Source organism: Pseudomyrmex gracilis, unplaced genomic scaffold (genome assembly GCF_002006095.1).
Source record: "Pseudomyrmex gracilis isolate BER0280 unplaced genomic scaffold, ASM200609v1 scaffold_65, whole genome shotgun sequence".
NCBI lineage: Eukaryota > Metazoa > Arthropoda > Insecta > Hymenoptera > Formicidae > Pseudomyrmex > Pseudomyrmex gracilis.
In genome coordinates, this window is record NW_018020649.1 from 617581 (window position 1) to 636781 (window position 19201).

At 35.5% G+C, this 19201-nt stretch overlaps 6 protein-coding genes across 7 annotated transcripts in view; 3 read left to right on the plus strand and 3 right to left on the minus strand.

Moving 5' to 3' along the window:
• The window catches only part of LOC109854418 (E3 ubiquitin-protein ligase MIB1), a 353567-nt gene extending 349604 nt beyond the window's left edge, over positions 1–3963 (plus strand). The window contains exons 11-15 of the mRNA XM_020427486.1: positions 133–443; positions 583–766; positions 972–1173; positions 1352–1506; positions 2008–3963. Of these exons, the coding sequence (XP_020283075.1) occupies positions 133–443; positions 583–766; positions 972–1173; positions 1352–1506; positions 2008–2148 (993 nt within the window). The 3' untranslated portion in view covers positions 2149–3963. The remainder of the gene's footprint in view (positions 1–132; positions 444–582; positions 767–971; positions 1174–1351; positions 1507–2007) is intronic.
• A 425-nt stretch (positions 3964–4388) lies between these two features.
• On the minus strand, positions 4389–9090 carry LOC109854431 (cytoplasmic dynein 1 light intermediate chain 1). 2 transcript variants are annotated; one of them, XM_020427510.1, is made up of 10 exons: positions 8951–9090; positions 8693–8766; positions 8127–8243; positions 7816–8046; positions 7410–7620; positions 7126–7314; positions 6936–7050; positions 6691–6807; positions 5822–6002; positions 4389–5747 (listed from the first exon to the last, which is right to left on the minus strand). In XM_020427510.1, the coding sequence occupies exons 1-10, from the start codon at positions 9043–9045 to the stop codon at positions 5629–5631; spliced, it is 1449 nt and encodes a 482-aa protein (XP_020283099.1). In that variant the 5' UTR covers positions 9046–9090; the 3' UTR covers positions 4389–5628. The 2 variants fall into 2 exon arrangements, with proteins under 2 accessions (XP_020283099.1, XP_020283098.1); XM_020427509.1 differs by having other exon boundaries at positions 6667–6807.
• Positions 9091–9869: 779 nt separating this feature from the next.
• On the minus strand, positions 9870–11353 carry LOC109854444 (39S ribosomal protein L15, mitochondrial). The gene is made up of 5 exons (XM_020427532.1): positions 11231–11353; positions 10911–11062; positions 10662–10827; positions 10393–10552; positions 9870–10267 (listed from the first exon to the last, which is right to left on the minus strand). Exons 1-5 carry the CDS (start codon positions 11333–11335, stop codon positions 9966–9968), a joined length of 885 nt encoding a protein of 294 aa, XP_020283121.1. The 5' UTR covers positions 11336–11353; the 3' UTR covers positions 9870–9965.
• A 448-nt stretch (positions 11354–11801) lies between these two features.
• LOC109854443 (WW domain-containing oxidoreductase) lies at positions 11802–14300 on the plus strand. The gene is made up of 8 exons (XM_020427531.1): positions 11802–11910; positions 12052–12116; positions 12282–12518; positions 12598–12793; positions 12893–13078; positions 13167–13422; positions 13672–13920; positions 14018–14300. The coding sequence occupies exons 1-7, from the start codon at positions 11816–11818 to the stop codon at positions 13882–13884; spliced, it is 1248 nt and encodes a 415-aa protein (XP_020283120.1). The 5' UTR covers positions 11802–11815; the 3' UTR covers positions 13885–13920; positions 14018–14300.
• Positions 14301–14534: 234 nt separating this feature from the next.
• LOC109854445 (40S ribosomal protein S28) lies at positions 14535–15207 on the minus strand. The gene is made up of 2 exons (XM_020427533.1): positions 14754–15207; positions 14535–14672 (listed from the first exon to the last, which is right to left on the minus strand). Exon 1 carries the CDS (start codon positions 14987–14989, stop codon positions 14792–14794), a length of 198 nt encoding a protein of 65 aa, XP_020283122.1. The 5' UTR covers positions 14990–15207; the 3' UTR covers positions 14535–14672; positions 14754–14791.
• Positions 15208–15391: 184 nt separating this feature from the next.
• LOC109854441 (transport and Golgi organization protein 6 homolog) lies at positions 15392–18881 on the plus strand. Its single transcript, XM_020427528.1, has 7 exons — positions 15392–15541; positions 15651–15888; positions 15981–16505; positions 16628–17839; positions 17915–18119; positions 18319–18470; positions 18569–18881. The coding sequence occupies exons 1-7, from the start codon at positions 15498–15500 to the stop codon at positions 18863–18865; spliced, it is 2673 nt and encodes an 890-aa protein (XP_020283117.1). The 5' UTR covers positions 15392–15497; the 3' UTR covers positions 18866–18881.
• The last annotated feature ends 320 nt before the right edge of the window (positions 18882–19201 follow it).

Below are 19201 nucleotides of genomic sequence, written 5' to 3' on the forward strand. Positions count from 1 at the left end.
AAAAAAAAAAAAAACATTTTCTTACATCTAATAACAAAATAATATTGGAATCATTCCGCGTTCTTTTTTGTCGCGGAAAGAAGAGAAGATACCTATATTTAAAATTTGCAATACTGTAATCCGATCGCACAGTTGTTGGTTCGCGAAGGCGCGAATCTGAACGTCGCCGACAAGGACGGGGACACGCCCTTGCACGAAGCCCTTCGACATCATACGTTGTCGCAACTCCGGCAACTGCAGGATGTGCAAGACGTCGGACGGTTGTTAATGGGCCTAGGCACCCAGGGTCAGGACAAGAAGAGTAGTTCCTTTATTGCCTGTTTCCTGGCGGCACACGGCGCGGATTTGGAATTAAAGAACAAGAAGGGCCAGACGCCATTGGATCTCTGTCCTGATCCAAATCTCTGCAAGACTCTCACCACCTGTCACAAGGACAAAGAGTCGTTAGTATACGGGAAAAGGAAGAAGTACATGTACTTCCTGATCCTCTTGTGCTCTGTGTCAAAACAATATATGTATACACACACACACACACACATACATAAATTTCGCATTTCTGTTCTGATAATATTGCTTTTGCAGACACGACATCGAGACCACCACTCCGTCAGGGGAAATTGTGCTGTGCGATGAGTGTCTCGTGTGCTCCGATGGTAAACGGGAGGTGCTTTTCGGTCCTTGCGGACACGTGGCTTGTTGCAACGCTTGCGCGCCAAGAGTAAAAAAATGTCTCATTTGTCGTGAAAATGTTCTTACGCGGGTGAAGGTAATTTGGTAATCGACACACTATTAGCGATAAAATTTTCGGGTCGTTTATCGATCTCGTTTTACGCGTCGCGCTATTAAGCTACATAGGCTGATAGCTGCGTAACTGCGTATGTTTGTTCCGCTCCGTAATAGACTCCTTAGACGTGAAATTCTAGACGTTGCTCTATCCACGCCTTCAAGCAATAACGTTTGTTTGTTCCCAGATCGAAGAATGCGTTGTGTGTTCGGATCGTAAAGCGGGCGTGCTATTCCGTCCGTGCGGACACACATGCGCCTGTGAGAGCTGCGCGGCCCTTATGAAGAAGTGCGTGCAATGCCGGGCGCAAATACAGCACATGGTACCGCTCTCTGTTTGCTACGGCGGCAGTAGTGACGTCAATTATGTAAAAGGATGCAATGCCTCAGGTACACAGTGTCGGAACATAATTAATTAATTGACTTGTTTCTAGGCAATTTATCTCGATATTAATAATTAATATATAAAATATATAAATAATATATAAAAAAAAAAATTGTGTGATCAACTGGTCGTTGTTGAGAAATTGGTCACAACTTTTTTTTTAAACTAACTTACTTCCCGAAGGAACGATATCCGAAGTCAAGGCGGATTCTGAGGAAGAACTGGCGCCCTCGAACAACACCGGAACAGGAGAAGCTCTACTAATGAACAACGGCAGTCGAGATACACACAGCGATATACAAAAACTGCAGCAGCAATTGCAGGACATCAAGGAACAGGTACGTGTCTTTTTTTGCGTCTCGCTTCGTTATGCGCCGCTTTAATGAGACGAATAATTTCGTTTGTGTCGAAGAAAGAAGTCGCGCGTTGTGCAATTACCTTTCATTCTTAGAGAACCGAGAAATACGTTTTCTCGAACGGAATTCTAAGCTCTCTTTCGCAGTGAACACCGCGGCTTTAGCTTGTTATTCAATTTTCGTGTCATGTTTTGTCAGCGCCAAGAAAGATCTGCGGAGTTAAATTACGCGAAAATTTACTTCACTTAAGTTTAATTAAATATATCTAATATGTATGGAATTAATAGTTGGACATTTTTAATAATTTTCATTTATCTTTATAAAAATGCACAATTAAATAATGGAAAAAAAAATTTTCCACTTAGTTTGAGTATTCTGAAAGTTTGATGATACAAAAAGTTATGTGATTCTAAAAATGATTTGAGAGCGAATGATATAATTCAGAAATAATTTGTGTGAGAGTCAAATTCTTTTGTTTCACAGACTATGTGTCCCGTATGTCTGGATCGTTTGAAAAACATGATCTTCCTGTGCGGACACGGTACTTGCCAAATGTGCGGCGACCGGATGTCGGAGTGTCCGATATGTCGCAAGGCAGTGGACAAGCGCATACTGCTCTATTAAAATTAGAGAAACTATTTAAACCGACCGCATAAGCGCGCCGTATAATTGAAAATAATCATGCGAACTATAATCCACAATTGTTCGCAATAATTGTTTGCCAAGAAAAAAACAATTGTCGCTTTCTTACGCAATGTTTGTTTCAAACAACAAAAAATTAATTATTAAATATTCAGTATAATCACACAAAGCATAATTGCGTATAACAGCATGAAAACGAACAGTGCGCTTTAACATTGTAATTGACGAATATATCTTCCAACAAAAACAAATGAAATTTCGGACTTGCAAATAAGGTGAGTAAGTAAAAAAGCTCATTGTTAAAACTGACCGCGATAAACATGACACGCACAGGTTTTCTTCAACATACGTACTTCTATGATAGAGGAAAAAAACTCGTCTGAACAATATAACGTAGGTCATATATATGTTAACGTAGGTCATATGTATGTTGCGTTTTTATATATACATATAGCAAAACCGAACCGCAGAGTAAAAACGTGATAAAAACAAACATCGTAATCCGTTTGAAAGTTTCATGCGTGTTTTTTATTTTTTTTCATGGCAACACTTTCAAAACACGTTTGTTCTATTTTGCGTCTATATGTGTATACACACACACACATACACATATATATGTATATATATGTATGTGTGTGTACATATATATAGATATATAATAAGTTGCGTTTGACATAATATTGACTACCTTATAATTATACATAAATGGTAATTATATATAAGTCTATATTAGTATAAGTATATATTAGAATTATATAAAATTTACATATATATATATACACATATATATTATACATATTTTAGTATTAATTTGTAAGTATAGTTCAGTGAGATTTTCTACAGAATTTTTATTTATCATTCGTAAATGATTATGGTCAAAAATCATTTACATTAAGGAACATTGATCTTGATATATGTTAGAGTCATCATTAGTAGTATTCAAAACGTTTCAATTGTTATTATAATTATTTATTGTATATTTATCATCAAGATCAGGCGCACATTTGCGATTTTCTGTCGTCGCAAAATCTTTACAATCGCGAGTGATTATTGACGGTGGCGATTAAAAGTTGTTCGGGAAAAAAAATCCTGCATATAAGTTCGATATCTGATTATAAATAATTATAATATAATTGTAAATGAGATTATGAGATAATTTCATATATAATTGTATATAATTACATACATTCTATGTAATTACATACGTAAGTAAATAGAAATTGTTCATTATATGAAGAGGACTTGTTTCCCGGACAGTGCTCACTTAACAAACACCAAATAAACAATAATATTTTTCAATCGCATTTATCAATTCGGCCAATTAATCAATCCAATGTTTGCATTTTCTGTTTGTTTAGTATTCGCTGAGTGAGTATCGTGTTTAAATTGAAAAAAAATTCTTTCACTTTTGCGTTTATATTATATATGAGATCTCTCATCTTACAAAGTTTACAAAAATTTGTATAAAAAGTACTCAATTTTGTTATAAAATTTAAAACAATGTTTGCAAACTGTACAATATTTGATCTTGTTGATTGAGAAAATCGCTTGTGCACGCCTAGTCTGGAGATTGGTATTCTCGTATATCATTATAAAATAATTTCTGCAATTATTATCTTTCTGCATGTAATTGAGAAAAAATGTATAATAAGACGTAGGAAGTTCTTCCGTATATTATTTATTATAAAAACACAAATTGAACACTTAGTTTTTATCTTTTTATGTGAATTTCCAGACTTCACATAGATAAAATATATTTGTATGATATTGTAGTTTTTGGAATATTAAAATAAAAACTATTCTGAACAAAAACTATAAAAAAAAAAGCAAAAAGATAAACAAAGGACATAAAATAAATGGATATATAGATTTATATTTGCAAATCATTCCTGTTTTTTTTCGACAGTATTTTTATTGACTTTATATATCATTGATTTGTTTCTCTTAATTTTGAATATATCAGTGGACATATATTATGTGTAATACGCAAATTAAATAACATTGACACAAATGTGACAATCTGAATTGTGGTATAAATGTGTTTCAAACGACGAAATATACATATTGTATCATTATTTCAATGTATTCTGTTCCATAAATAAAGAAATTTAAACTCTTCCTAATACAAATTCTCTTACTGTGTGAATGTCATGCGTAAAAAACTGCATTGAAAATTATTATCGGGTGTAAAAAGTGATTGAGATAAAAAAAAAGAGGGAATATACGAAAAATTATTTATTTATTTTTTCCGAAAAGTTGCATTTTTATATACATAGACCCACATTTATGTTGATAATGAAATATACAGGTTTCTGTTTATATTTGCAGTTTTTTAAAAGAAAATATCGATTTTACACGTGCGATATGAACATCCATTCCCAATCTCGTAACATTAACACGTTCAGTGTTGCATATAGATCGCATACGTGCGCTAGACTTTCCATTCAGGCCGTTTTGATAATTTTCGCTATTACATGTGCAATATTATCGTAGAATATTTCAATACCAACAAAATATTACATTTACTTTGTAGCGCACTTTAAAACACTACATTTTCTTCTCTTGATATTTACCCAAGTGCAGTCTTACTTAAATATAATAAGACGCACAAGCAAAAATCATTAAAATCTCACCATTGTGCGCGCGCACGAGAACGCATATAAACCGGCGTAAACGGAGAGTCATCAAAAATATAAGTCCGACACTCACTGAACATATTAATTATTTCTAAAAATCCGAAGATTCTATTGTCGTTTTTTTTTTAAACAAATTCTTGCATTCTATTATTTTATAAACACTTGGTATAAAAGATTATTCTCACGCATTCGCACAACGTGTTTGCAACATTAGCAGCACTTATGTTGTAGACAAAAAAAAATTAGACCGAATGCGTGGCTATTTTACTACTTCGCGAAAGAATGATCGGATGCAAAAAAAACGCTACAAAAAAGAGACAAAGAAGAATGTGCATTGTTGCGTGAACATAGAAAAACATGCTTCTGTTTTCTCATGTGTACACACACACACAAGTGATTGCTAAATAATTTACTAATTACCATCCTGGGGTATGTGCGTAAGCATATTATTCCAATAATATTATATTAAATATTTGTAATTACATTAATTTAATAGCTTCCTAAATATTTTTTCTGCATTGTGATATTTAATCCGCGAAGCTATCGCAGAGTTGTATAACAGACTATATGTGTTTTTGTTTTTAGATCTTCCCCTCCTCTTCTTTGATCAGACTGTTGTTGATAGAAACTAGATTCTATCTTTTCGTGACCCATCTTAATGCTACATTTCAGTCATCGTGACTCTATAAACAACCTTATTACAACAAAAATCACATAGAACAATCCAATCTCGCGTTTTAACCTTATCTAATGATAATAAAGCTTTCTGTCATTTGTTGTATCATCTTAATCTTTGTATCGATGGGTCGTGAAGAAGAATCGCTTTTTAACATTCAGACGACGAGTTCAAATTGGGAGGAGACAATTTCTTGGTCCGAGTGAGACGATCCAATTCTGCAGCCGCATCGTTACACATTGTCGCTTTGTCCACCGGTGTACTCGTTTCTGCAATATGCAGAGAGACATAATTTTTATCAGAATATAATTTCTATCGAAGACAAGAGAAATTTATTACGTACCGACTTTCATAGGACTCGTTCCCGGTGTACCATAGGTCACGCTACCCGGTGTTCCCGGCGAACCTGGCTGCATTCCAACCTTTTTGTTGAGGAGAGAATTGAAGAAATTAGCTAAAACACCTTCTCCGGATGGCGTTGCACCGGTACCTTTCGGATCCAACTTCTTATTCGGCGACGCAACCTATTCGTACAATCGTTAATATCCGCCCATTCACGGAGAAGAAAAGTTTACTACTCATAATTGACAGATCATACCACATAGATTAGAACATGCTTTCAAATGTTAACTGCAATAACCAACACGAGATGATAGCTGGAATTAAAATTGTGTGGGCTGTTAAACAATGACACATTTTTACTGCAAACTATCACAGGAGTTCTTATACAAAAATATTCGTTATCCTTCATTAAGGAGACACAAGGATCAAATTACTGCGTAAACAAAACAAATAATTTAACATCGATACGATGTTACTGTCGTTAATTGCAATGTTACCATTCCATTAAATGAATTGGGTATACATTAAGCAATAGGTTTTCTGAAAAGCGTATAAGCTCATAAGAAAGGACGAGGCTACATTTAATTTTAACGTTAAATGAATTGACAAACGGCTAAAATGAAAACTATGATATGAAAATAAAATTTAGAATTGTGTAATGAACGAAACAATCGACACAAACATAATTCGAGATACGATACTAGTGGATTTCGTAATGGACGTCTCGATGGAAATTAATGGATCACTCGCACGACTCATGACTGCGATGAGAAAGACGATGAACGATGTGATCCTTCGATTTAACACGCAACATGAAGAGCATGCTCTATTTGTAAATGGTATAACCTGTATAACTGGTCCGGGGCTTGCCTGGTTCCGAGTCGTCGGAGACCGAGTGGGATCTTTCATGCCCGACAGAACGGCCTGCTGTCGCGCGAGAAAGGCTTGCTCCTCTTCCGCTTGAACCTCCATTTCTCTAGCAACGCACTAAATCAATGAGATGTAAATAATTGAAATATTTATAATTATAATGCACATTTTTGTATTTTGTTGCAGAGAAAATTGATAGATGCGCAAGTTTTGCGGATACATAAAATGATGATACGAAAGCTTACCTTCCGATTTGTTGCTGGCTGTGCGATAACATCTCGATAGTAATCATTTGCCTTCATGGATTGCAAATTTTCATATAAAATGCTAATTTTCTTCATGTTATCCCAACCAGCAGGACTGTAAACAATACATCAGTGTTAATCCCGTACGTGCAACACGGAAGTAAGTCGCAAATCGTTAAAATGTTCTCACATAAGTACTGCGTCCTTTTCAACAACCAAAGCCGGAGTTCTGAATGGTAAAGAATAAATTCTATGCGTAAGATATTTATAAAGCAAATCACAGTTTTTGTCCTCCTTCGCCGATGTATAGAAGAGCCCTGCGCCATACTGCAAGCAAAACCGCCTGATCCACTGTTGCATAAAGTCGAAATGCTCGTCTCTAAACAACAAGAATCGAGAGATATTAATACCTGCTAATAATTTTTGCATCACCGTTAATTTTCCATCACTCAAAAAAACAATATATGTACTCACTTGTAATCCTGTTCCTTCTCAAGGGTGGACATGTAATCGGTTTTTGTTATAACTACGACAACATCTAAACCCAGATTGGTTGTAAGTACTCCTTCTGGCAAAGGTAAGCCTTCAGCGGTATCATCGTCCAGATTACGACTGGTACGTCGTAGAGGACTTCCAGGATCCAGCTCGTCTCCCGGTTCTGTGTAGTCTTGCCATTTCTTAATATCTAGACAAAATTATACGTACCATATTGCTTTCTCAATAAATTCATATAAGATCAAAGTTTTGCTAAGTTGTAATAAGAGTAAACTTACAATAATAGTAAAGTGAATGACAATTGTGTCTATAGCACTTAAACAATTTATGCATTATGTATTTTACATACATATACACACAAAATATTACAATTGATTCCACTTACTAAGCTGTCTGCATCGTTGCCTAGTATCATTATCTAAGGGTAATTTGTCAATATGATCGCCTAATAATGCTGCCCATGATTGAAGCTGATCAAGAATGGCCCATGGTGTGGTCATGGCAGCGACCAACATAACAAGTGTGTGTGGAAACCTCTCTTTGTTCAGCGCAAATCTCAATAGATTTGCGTGACCTGGATCTCCATCCAAAACCCACACAGATAGCCTTGTATGATCTAAAAGGAAAATTATATGTTAAAATAATCACAAATTTTAAGTCACTTAAAAAAGATGTTGCTTATATAAATTTTCACACCGTCTCTATAATCATCTCTCACATCGATGTATGCAAATTCTAACCCAGATCCTTTCTTTGGATCCTCTACACCTTGTAGTTTAGCTATAAGTGTAGTTTTTCCACTTTCATTGTCACCTAAAAACATACGACATATATTACACATTTATATCTGTGTATAATCAATAAAAAAATTAGTTTTCAATCAATTCAAAATTAGTATAAATCTATGAATATTTAAAAGAATATTTAAAAGTGTTTAATTTACAAAAAGAATAAAACATCTGTTCATATAATATGCTTCAAACATATCACATGCCAATCATATCAGATGTAAGCAACCGATAAATCTTGTTGATCTAACCTTTTAGCAGGCTATGATAAAAGCGTTATAAGCGTGCCAAAAAAAACAATGAAAGAAATCATGTGAAGAATTTTTTAAAACGAACAGGTGACAAATAGCACTGTGTCACTTTTTTTCTGACGAATGACACATACGCGTCAAGCAACAGTAAGGCAGTACTTATTATGCGTGCTACATCAGCCCACACGGGAAAATCCGATTTCGGATTCGAATTTGTCTTTACCTAGAACGAGGACATTTTTGTTCGACGGCAGCTTGTTGTTGCCGCTGTTCTGCACTTCCGCCAGAATAGACGACCTGCGAAGCATACGGTAACATCGGTTGAGAAACGGTTAAATGCGAACGCATGAAATTTTTCTCACGCGGAGTGTGCGATGCGTCATGCCGAGTAACGGAGAGTATTTCCATTTTGCGAAATATGAAACGAGAACAACCGCGTTTCGATATATGACCGATAATTCGCGAACCACACAACACGTACCACAAGTTGTCCTTATTGTCGACATCTTCTTTCTTTTTCGCCTGAAACCCATTGCTCTGCAACATCGTATCAACCATCGTCGCTGCCATTATCATCCATTTGACAGAAATGAGAATATCGATTGCGAGCGCGCGAGGGCGCGAGCTGTAAATGAGCGGGTGTGACCGACCTAACCCTGCGGAATCGATAGTCTCGCATAGTTTCGATTGGTCGCTAAGCGCGACCCTACATCGATCTCCCATCCAACTCGCAACCCGCGTAAAATTTAATAAAAAGCTGAATATCAACAAAATACAAAATTTTGTAAAGCCTCTTGCACAATGCGAGGGAATAGTGATAGCGATAAGCAATAGACACAGAATTCCAACTCGTTGGAAATTTTATCGCTATTGCTTATTCTGATTTTCTGATCTGCATTGATACATGTGTATTTTTTGTATGTTAGATTCCGCTGTTCCTACCGTTATTTATAAATATAAACTCTTTAAAGCCCCTTACACAATGGACGGAATAGCGATAGCGATAGAAATAACACAGTTTTTAACACAGAATTTCAACTCGTCGGAAATTTTATCGCTATTACTTATTCCGATTTTCTGATCTGCATTGATACATGTGTAGTTTTGTATGTTAGATTCTGCTGTTCCTACCTTTATTTTTAAATATAAACTCTTTAAAACTTTTGTTATTTCTATCGCTATCGCTATTCCGTAGGAACAGCGGAATCTAACATACAAAAATACACATGTATCAATGCAGATCAGAAAATCAGAATAACCAATAGCGATAAAATTTCCGACGAGTTGGAATTCTGTGTCTAAAACTGTGTTATTTCTATCGCTATCGCTATTCCGTCCATTGTGCAACGGGCTTAAGCATTTTTTCAACTTAAATTTCAATAGCGATAAAATATGAAATATCGTGTGACACAGATACTATATTTTTATTACGTGTTACATATACATCATTTTTTAATACAATTATATATCTTGTCAACATCCTTATATAATTCTCTTCAACTTGCGTAGTAGTCTTTCAAATATTGTGCTTTGGGTTTGAATATCAGTTTATCTCTGAGACTAACCACCCAGCCTGGTTCAAGACCGTAGAACAATTGTCGCGGATCTTTGCGCTCGCGGAGCATCTCGCAATCGGGATCGTCTTCGATTTTCGGCAATTCGTAGCCGTATTTTTGCGCCAGCACCAGTCTCTCCTGTGAAATCTTTTCAGGATCGGCCAGGTATCCTCTTGTGGCAGCACTGGAATAGAACTTCAGGCAATCCGTCGGTGGTAAAAATCTGCGCGGTATCGGTTCGCCTATAAAACGTTACATAGAGTTAATTATAAACAAGTAAAATAGCAGAAGCAATTACTCTGTACAATAATTGTCTAAAACATTAAAAAAAAAAAAAAAAAAAAAAAAACTATTCTTTTCGAAGTACCTCTGCTGAAAAACTGTTCTACATTAGTGATGGCTTCAAGACTGATCATATCGTAGTACGCATTCGTAATCACACCACCATTTCTCTCAATCGCCGCGATTACAGGTTCGCTGGCCCACTGCACTTCTATATTTACCTTAGCTTTAAAACATTCCGCACCCTTAAAACAAAGAAAAAAACAGAGAGAATTTCTTTTAATTTAATAATAACTCATAAAAAAAACATACGCAATAAAAGAAAAGTATAATTTAAATGAAATATCAAATTACCTCATCTGTTAAATGAACACCTGCGTGTTTGTGTTTCAGATTGATATCATACAAGCCGGTATTAATTAATGATATAAGATCGATTGGCTTAGAGATATCTAGCCGATTTGTGTCGATAAACATTTGCAAGTTCTTTAGAGAAAGCGGCGGATATTCTCGTCTCAAACTGTAACATGCAGAAATATTTATTTATCAGCATTTTGGGCATATATCTTACAATCTTACACCGTGAAATTTTCTGAAGCTTACTGATGGCCCTTGTAATAAGGTTCTAAACCGAATCTTATGTAGAAAGGAGTGTTTCCGGTCTCGTAACCCAGACGCATGTAATTCTGTCTTTGTTTGGAACCTTTGTTGCCACAACCATGTTTGTTACCACCGTGTTGACCTCTTCCACGTTTCTGTGCAGAAGTGTGACAAAAAATACAAATTATCAACAGAAAACCACAGCACTGTCAAACCAATATTTCAGTAAAAATATAAAAAAATTGTGTATGGATTTTTTTAAGAGTCTTGGGTTTTTTAGGAGAAACACAATATATCTTATTTTTCGTTCTAAAATATCTTACAGATTTCTTGTATGCACCAGGATTATCCCGGATATTCCCTAATGTCACTCTCGGTAACACACGCAATATGGATAACGCTAAATCTTTTCCTTGTTTCCCAGCCATATCGATATTAAAAAAAAAATCTTCAACAATAAATTTTGTGTATTCAGACACGTAATTTTAAAGATCCATCTGAGCGTTTCCCAACCTAACCTAACCCCAATAGAACTCGCGCTACAATGCAATAATCAGTTCTACTCCAGTTTACTCCTTTTTACTACACATTGCTACACTTTCCGCTTCCTGATCTTAATATAATGAGATACTGAGATAAGTATGAGATAGTTAAATGTGCGAGATTTTGACACAAAATAAATAGAAAAAAATACATAAAGGTCTACGTTAGTCGCAAAGGCAAAAAACTAGTGATCTTGTGGAATTAATCAATTCTATTGGTTGATTGGCCGGTTTCGTCAATGCGCAAATTAGTCGGTTTCGCGAAATCTTGGAATTAACGTAAAACGATTTTTAATCGCAATCGGAATAACCGCGGTTTTTTCAATAGCTTTTGCTCTGGGAAAAGAAGAATTTTAAATTTTGATAATGATGACTGTTTTAAATGATTCCGACAGCGAGGATGAACTACCGCCGTGTTGGGAAGAAAGAGCGACGTTAGACGGAAACGTTTATTATGTGAAGTGAGTAGTACGTTTGAAATGCTTTGGTGTGAGAAAAACAGGAAGTACGCGTACTTCTTTTTTTTCTTATACCAAAAAATATATGTTAATGATCTGTGTTTATATCACTTTGTTACGACATTCATTCCAATTTTTGCGTAGTCATTATACGAAAGGCACTCAATGGACTCATCCTAGAACCGGTCGTAAGAAGATCGTCGACGGAGGTACGTGATGAAATCATTTTTTTTTTTTGTAACGAACTTTATATAATAACGAATATTAATACTAGTTAAATATATATTATAAATATTGATATTAATAAGTAAATGTATATATATATATGTATAATGTAGAAAAATATCTTAAATTTAGATCCAAACTTATTTCAGAATTGCCATCTGGTTGGGAAAGGTGTATATTGGACGACGGTAAAGTTCTGTTTGTTGACCATACCAATCACACAACAACCTATACCGATCCACGTTTGGCATTTGCCACGGAATATAGAGAAATGTCACAACCAGTACGACAGAGATTTGATGGAAGTAGCACAGCCTTGGCTGTGCTTCATGGCCGAGATTTACGCTCAAAAATCGCCCTTATTACAGGAGCCAATACAGGAATCGGTAAGTCAGGATTATTTAATACACAAATGTTTGTCACATAAGAAACATATTTAATTAATCGATTAAAATCTTTCTGCAGGTTTTGAGACTGCTAGATCGTTAGCTTTTCACGGTTGTAATGTAATATTAGCTTGTAGAGACTTGGAAAAGGCAAATGAAGCTGTAAAACGTATTCAGCAAGAAAAGGAGACTGCAAATTGTTCAGTTTTGAAATTGGATTTAACGTCGCTGGACAGCGTACGAGAGGCCGCTAATGAGTTTAAGCAGAAGTTTCAGTAATTTTACGCTTTGTATATTTTACATGATTAGAAGCGATTGCATATAATTGCAGAAATGTTTCTACTTTGAATGTTATATAACAAAATTTTTCTCAGAGCTCTTCATATTCTCATATTGAATGCCGGCGTGCTTGGATCTCCTTATCAGCTCACGAAGGATGATTATGAAATGACATTTCAAGTCAACCATTTGGCACAGTTTTATTTGACGATGTTACTAGAGCATGTTATACACAATTCTAGTAATCCTAGAATTGTAGTAGTTTCCAGTGAAGGGCATCGGTATTTTATCATTAGATATTTTGTTTTAATAGAAATTAAGCACAAATTTAAGCATAATCTCTGTAACCAAACGTTTTATACAATGTAGATTTTCAACTATTTCAACTCCAGAAGATCTTCATCAATCAGTCTTATCTCCACCGCCGTACAGATACTGGGCATTGGGAGCATATAACAACTCAAAGCTCTGTAATATTTTATTTGCGCAAGAACTAGCGCGGCAATGGCCAAATGTGAGCGTCTTTGCTTGCCATCCTGGTAATCTAGTGTCTTCGTCCATAGCCCGTCACTGGTGGCTATATCGATTGCTATTCACCTTAGTACGACCGTTCACAAAATCACTGGTACGAATTACATTCTCTTATAAGTTTAAAATATTATTAATGATATAAAAGTTTTAAAACATTAAAAAATATTAAATTCATGAAAGAACATAAAGCAAAGTGTTTAATTAAGTTAGATTTATCTTGTAGCACAAATATACATATATGAATTTATTTAAAAAAATAGTATTGAAAAAATCTATACTTTTTTTTTTTTTAATTTCTGAATTAAATAATTAATTGTATTAATTAATAAAAAATGTATCGCAGCAACAAGCAGCAAGCACACAAGTATTCTGCGCTACAGCGACAGAACTGGAGGGTATGACGGGTGGTTATTTCAACAATTGTTGTCGTTGTCAGCCATCAAATCCTGCATTGGATTCCAATCTTGCTGGACAATTATGGATTATCAGTCAGGAAATGATATTAGATGCTTCAAAAAGACATAAAGACAGTTGTGAAGAAAAAGAATCAAATTAAATATTTACCATCCAATCTACTAGCCCAGACAAAAAAGTATATATCACATAAAAAATATATAAAATACAAATATAAATGATGAAATACAACACACACACACAATATATGGACTGACGGTGAATTTTCCGTTTAGGCGGCGTCAGTCCCTAGGGATTGACAGTGAACTTTTCGTTTGGGCAGCATCGGTCCGTGGAATCACCAGTATAAAGGTTCAAATAAATAAAAATGTTGTAATTTTACTTAAGTTTAAGGACGAAAAGCACAGCAAAATCGGCTTCGCGCTTAACATATTAAAAATAATCTTTTTTGTACTATATGTATGTACAATGTATTATATATTAATGATTTATGTATAAAAGGGTTTTATAAACTATTGGTTTTCGATTCTTTATATAAATAAATGTTATAATATTATATATATTAAGTTTTCTTCCTGTGACATTACACGATAATGCTAATAAGAACTGTTCTCATGAAATTGATCCACGTTAGACTTGAAAGAAGATCTCGTTAAACTTGAAGATCCCAAGAAATGATTAATTCTCTTGATGGCGTTCTACATAAGAGATGGTTGACAATCGCAATCATAGTAAAATTATTGTTGACCTAAGACTATGTGATTGAGGAAACGCAATAATAACACTGTGAGATTTGTGATTGCAAGTTGTAATTTATTGCAAATTGTAGAATTCTGCTCTGACAGGAATGTTTCTAAATGCAAAACTTGGATCTTGTTCCGACAATGTTATCTTCAGAGGACACGTGGACTGTTCGTCATCTGCAATCATCTATAATCGATGTTATCACAAACCATCATGCGTGGAACGCCTGGGTCACAAGAAATATATGGAAGTTTTAGGGTACCCGACCATTGTTCAATTTCAATAACAAAGTCCATGTTGAAGCATTATCGAAGCCTTCTTGCTTCACGTTCGGACTCCAATAGTGTTAGCAGATCGCCTTCCCGCACCGGTCCCTTTACGTTCCTGATGATCTGCCGATTTTGCTCGCCCAAGAATTCTACCTTCACCTGAGTGCACTGTCCTTGCGAGCCAGTACGGCCCAGGACTTTAATTACACGCGCCAACACAACTGGTTTGTCCATAGTTTTTTCCTCACGTGGCGTACAATGTGAAAAATTCTCGCGTACTCAGATGAGATGTGTTACGGTGCCTTGACTCGTGTGAAGTAAGAGAAAAACCAGTGGACGACGGTTTTTCGTTTGTGTGCGTACACCCACCACCTCGGTGCTTTCGGTGCTGGTTGGCTGTTCGATCTTTTCAACTCGACTTGGACTTGTGCACGTAGCATGGAATAGAACCGCACATTGTAGACATATCGCGGAATAGAACCATGTCCACTTTTGAACATAAAGCCTGTTCTACATTGATCGCAAGCGCAAACGCAAGGAACAGGTCTCGTAGAATTGACTAATCGTATTGATCAAATCTGCCAATTGACGAGCGTGATTGGTCAATTTTACGAGATCTATTCTTTGCGTTTGCGCTTGCGATCAATGTAGAACGGGCTTAACGTACGTACTGACAAATCGTTCGTGTAAGTCTTCTCTTTCAGTTTTTTGTCTCCGATTGAAGTAAATATTGCAGAAAATAATGTCGAATGAAGTAGAGGAATCTATTGAAAATTTCCACATTAGGTAAAGTTTTCATATGTGATTACAACATAGTAATAAAACTGTACAAAACTTTACAAGTACATAGTATAGAAATAGTATTTTACAATTTATTTATGTTTATTGGTTACAGAGATCAATATCTACAAAAAATAACTGATGTGATTCAAAGCATCAAAGAAAAAAGTACAGAATTAGGTAGTGAGGCAGTATTTAGTGTGAAACAATTCCATTCTATAAAAGTTGGAATAGAATTAATAGCATCAATAGGAATTATACCTTGTTTACTTCCTGGAGTTGGTATAGGCATGGCTAAGTTATGTCCTAAAGCTGTGGAAATTTCTCAAGAAGATAATTCGGGTTGTTTGGAGGTAAAGCTGTTTATATATTTTCTCAATCTTCATGTTGTAAACTGGATATTGTAGAAAAAATACATACAATTAGTTTTTTGTTTATATTTCAGAAATATGAACGATTGTGTTTTTCAACAAATGCACTCTTGGATTTTTTTCACAATGTAAATTTACAACCAGCTGTACTTTCTCAAATCGGTCCTTTGATGGCTGCTCTATTACAATTGTCTCATGCTCCTTTGACTAAACCATCAAATGAAATTGAACCTTCTAATATAGATAAGCAGGGCTTTCGTATGACAATAGAAGAATATCAAAGATTTCAGAATCGTCAGAAAGAATTTCACACTAAATTTATTTCATTGATAAACATCTGTCCGCAGTATGTATGTTTTCGTGAATTAATGATAATTCTTGGAATACAAAACACACCAAAGTGGTTGCGTAGAGAAACTCAAAATTATTTAATACAAATGCTTGTGCAATCCAATGGTGTGTTATCACTAATCGCAGCAATTTGTAAAGATGGTTTAGATTTTGGTGTAGACTGGAAGAAACTTGATATAATTTCTAAATTGATAGCAGCTCCACATGGAAGCAATGCCGACGAATATTATAAAGCTGTATGTCCGCAGGTATTGTATGCCGTTATATTATACATATAATACACACACACAAAAAGCAATAAAATTTATATAAAATATGAAAATAAATCTGTAACATAGTTTAATATAATGTTTGTCTTCTTTGTTTTCAGATTATAAGTTTACTCTCTTCGAATAAGATAAAACATGGATCGACAATATCAAACTCTTGTATCAAAGCTCTGTTTGATTACAATCCGAATATTTGTCAAAAGCGTATAATAGACGTTATTTGTGCTCCTTTAATCGCAAATCAATCATGTGGTATGAAATCTGAAAAAGAAGTAGAGCAATGTATAGACAGTTTAGCAAAATGTTTTCTAACAGAAGATTCCAATCGTCTGCATTGCAAAGTCATTTTACACATTGCCACACCATTGTTCTGCTTATACAATAAAGTCCGAGAAAGCGCTTGCATATTGAAAACAAATTTACGACGATTGTTGTTAAAACTTCTCGAAGATGAAACAACACGAGAAACGCTTTATTCAGCTTTTCTGGGACACAATACATCCGGTGAATTCGGCAATTATGTGACATCACAGTTTGGCTCGAGCGGTGGTCTCGAGATCACTGGAACGGAAGAAAATTTAGAATACGAAGAATTAGCCGATACCGTGTTCGATCTCGTATCGATCGCTAAAAATTTGTCACCCAGTTTGTTTTGTTATATGTTGAAATTTCTGTCAAATGTGAATAAATTGAGTTCCGATACAGGACAAAATGTGTTAGAGACAGAAGACGATAAAATAAAAAATATCACGATGCAATTAACGGCCTGCAAGCTTCTGTCACAGCTAGCCAGTACAAGCACCGTTCAAGACGCTCAAGTTGCAGATCCCAAGCCGCTGCTGTCATTCATCAAATCCTTGTTTGATACATGGACAAAGAACTGTTCAAATAAAACGGAAGAAAATGAATGTGAATTATTATATATCAGTTTGATGCTGATAAAAATGATTCTGGTCGAGAGAAGAGCGACGCTCAAGATCGATCATTTCAAAGATTTCAGCACGTTTTTGAAAGATCATCGCAAGAATTCGAATATGCCGACGCAGCTTAAATCACTGATCGATGAAGTTACAGCCTGCATTGTGACGCATGGTTCTACAAATGAAGAACCCCGAGTTAATTTTGGAAAGAAACACTATGAGGATTTGTCGATAAGTCCGTCGACATCAAACAAGTTTGACGAAGCCATGAAAGATCTCGCGGACCCAATGCTACCTGTTCGGGCGCACGGTCTGATAACGCTTACAAAACTGATTGAGACTAAAGATCCATGTGCTTGTGCGCGCAAAGCGATAGTTTTGCGTTTGTTTCAGGTTGGTAATATTCAAATTGTTTGCTAACGCGCTCTTTGTAATTTTTATCTTATTTATTAACCCGACTAATTGCAGGAGAATTTGAAGGACGAGGATTCATTCGTGTATCTGGCGTCTATAAACGGATTGTGCGCGTTAGCAACCGCATTTCCGAAAGAGATCATAGAGACACTGATGCACGAATACGTCAACATGCCCAATCGTGTTGCGGGAGCAGAAATAACAGTCGAGACCAGGATAAAAATCGGTGAAATATTGGTTAAAACAACAAGAGCTTTAGGTACGTAAAAATCCTTTTTTTTTTTTATTATTATTCTCCTATATATACAGATTAAAAATTTGTTGTAGATTTTGATTTGCAGAAAAACAATGAATAATAAATACCAAAATGCGCTCATTCAACATATGTGCCTACAACTAGCGGTTTATGAATTGCTTGAGCAAAAATCAACAGTAATCAATGTTTTTTTTTTTTTCAGGTGAGATGAGCGTGGTTCACAAAAACGAGTTGGTTAATGGCTTTCTATGCGCGATTCGCGACGCGGATCCATTGGTACGAGCCTCCAGTCTTTCTTGCTTAGGAGAGCTCTGCAAGATATTGAACTTCCGATTGGGAAACATTCTCGTCGAGGTACGTATATACAACACTCGTGGGAAAATAGAGTAAAATCTTTTTTTTTTTTTTTTTTTTTTAACTTAATTAATTTAATTGATTTATAACATTTTCAGATTCTTTACGTTATCGCGTGTGTGGTAAGACACGACAAAGCGCCCGAATGTCGACGTGCCGCCGTGTTAGTTGCCACACTTCTGTTTCGCGGTCTCGGTCGTGACACTTTGAGCACTCTCAGTAGCGACTTGTGTGACTTGTATCGTGGACTCAAACATCTGCGCAACAACGATGACGATCCTGTACTACGGCTTCACGCTCAGCTGGCCTTAGACGAGATCGATCACATTGTGCGGGATCACCTTCTTGCACCTCCCAAACTCGAGAAAAGGATAACATTAAATTTCGTTACGTGAAGCAATGAAGCATGCAAAGTGTATGCTTCTATTTTCTTGTACAGTACTTTTTTTAATTAACTTACTTAAAGAGTGATAGTTAATTATTAATAAATACGTCCTATAAAAGATAATCTTCTGTGTTCACGCAACGCGATGAGCAACAAAATCTGTATTATTGAAAAATGTCGCACGTTATAATATATATACACACACACATATATATATATATATATATACATATGTATATATATATATGTACACACAATTCCGTTCTTTCGCTCAAAGAATTATCGGAAAATTGAAATCTGTCCGATATGTCTCGGTGCAATATCATGGATGATCGTTCGAGAACTC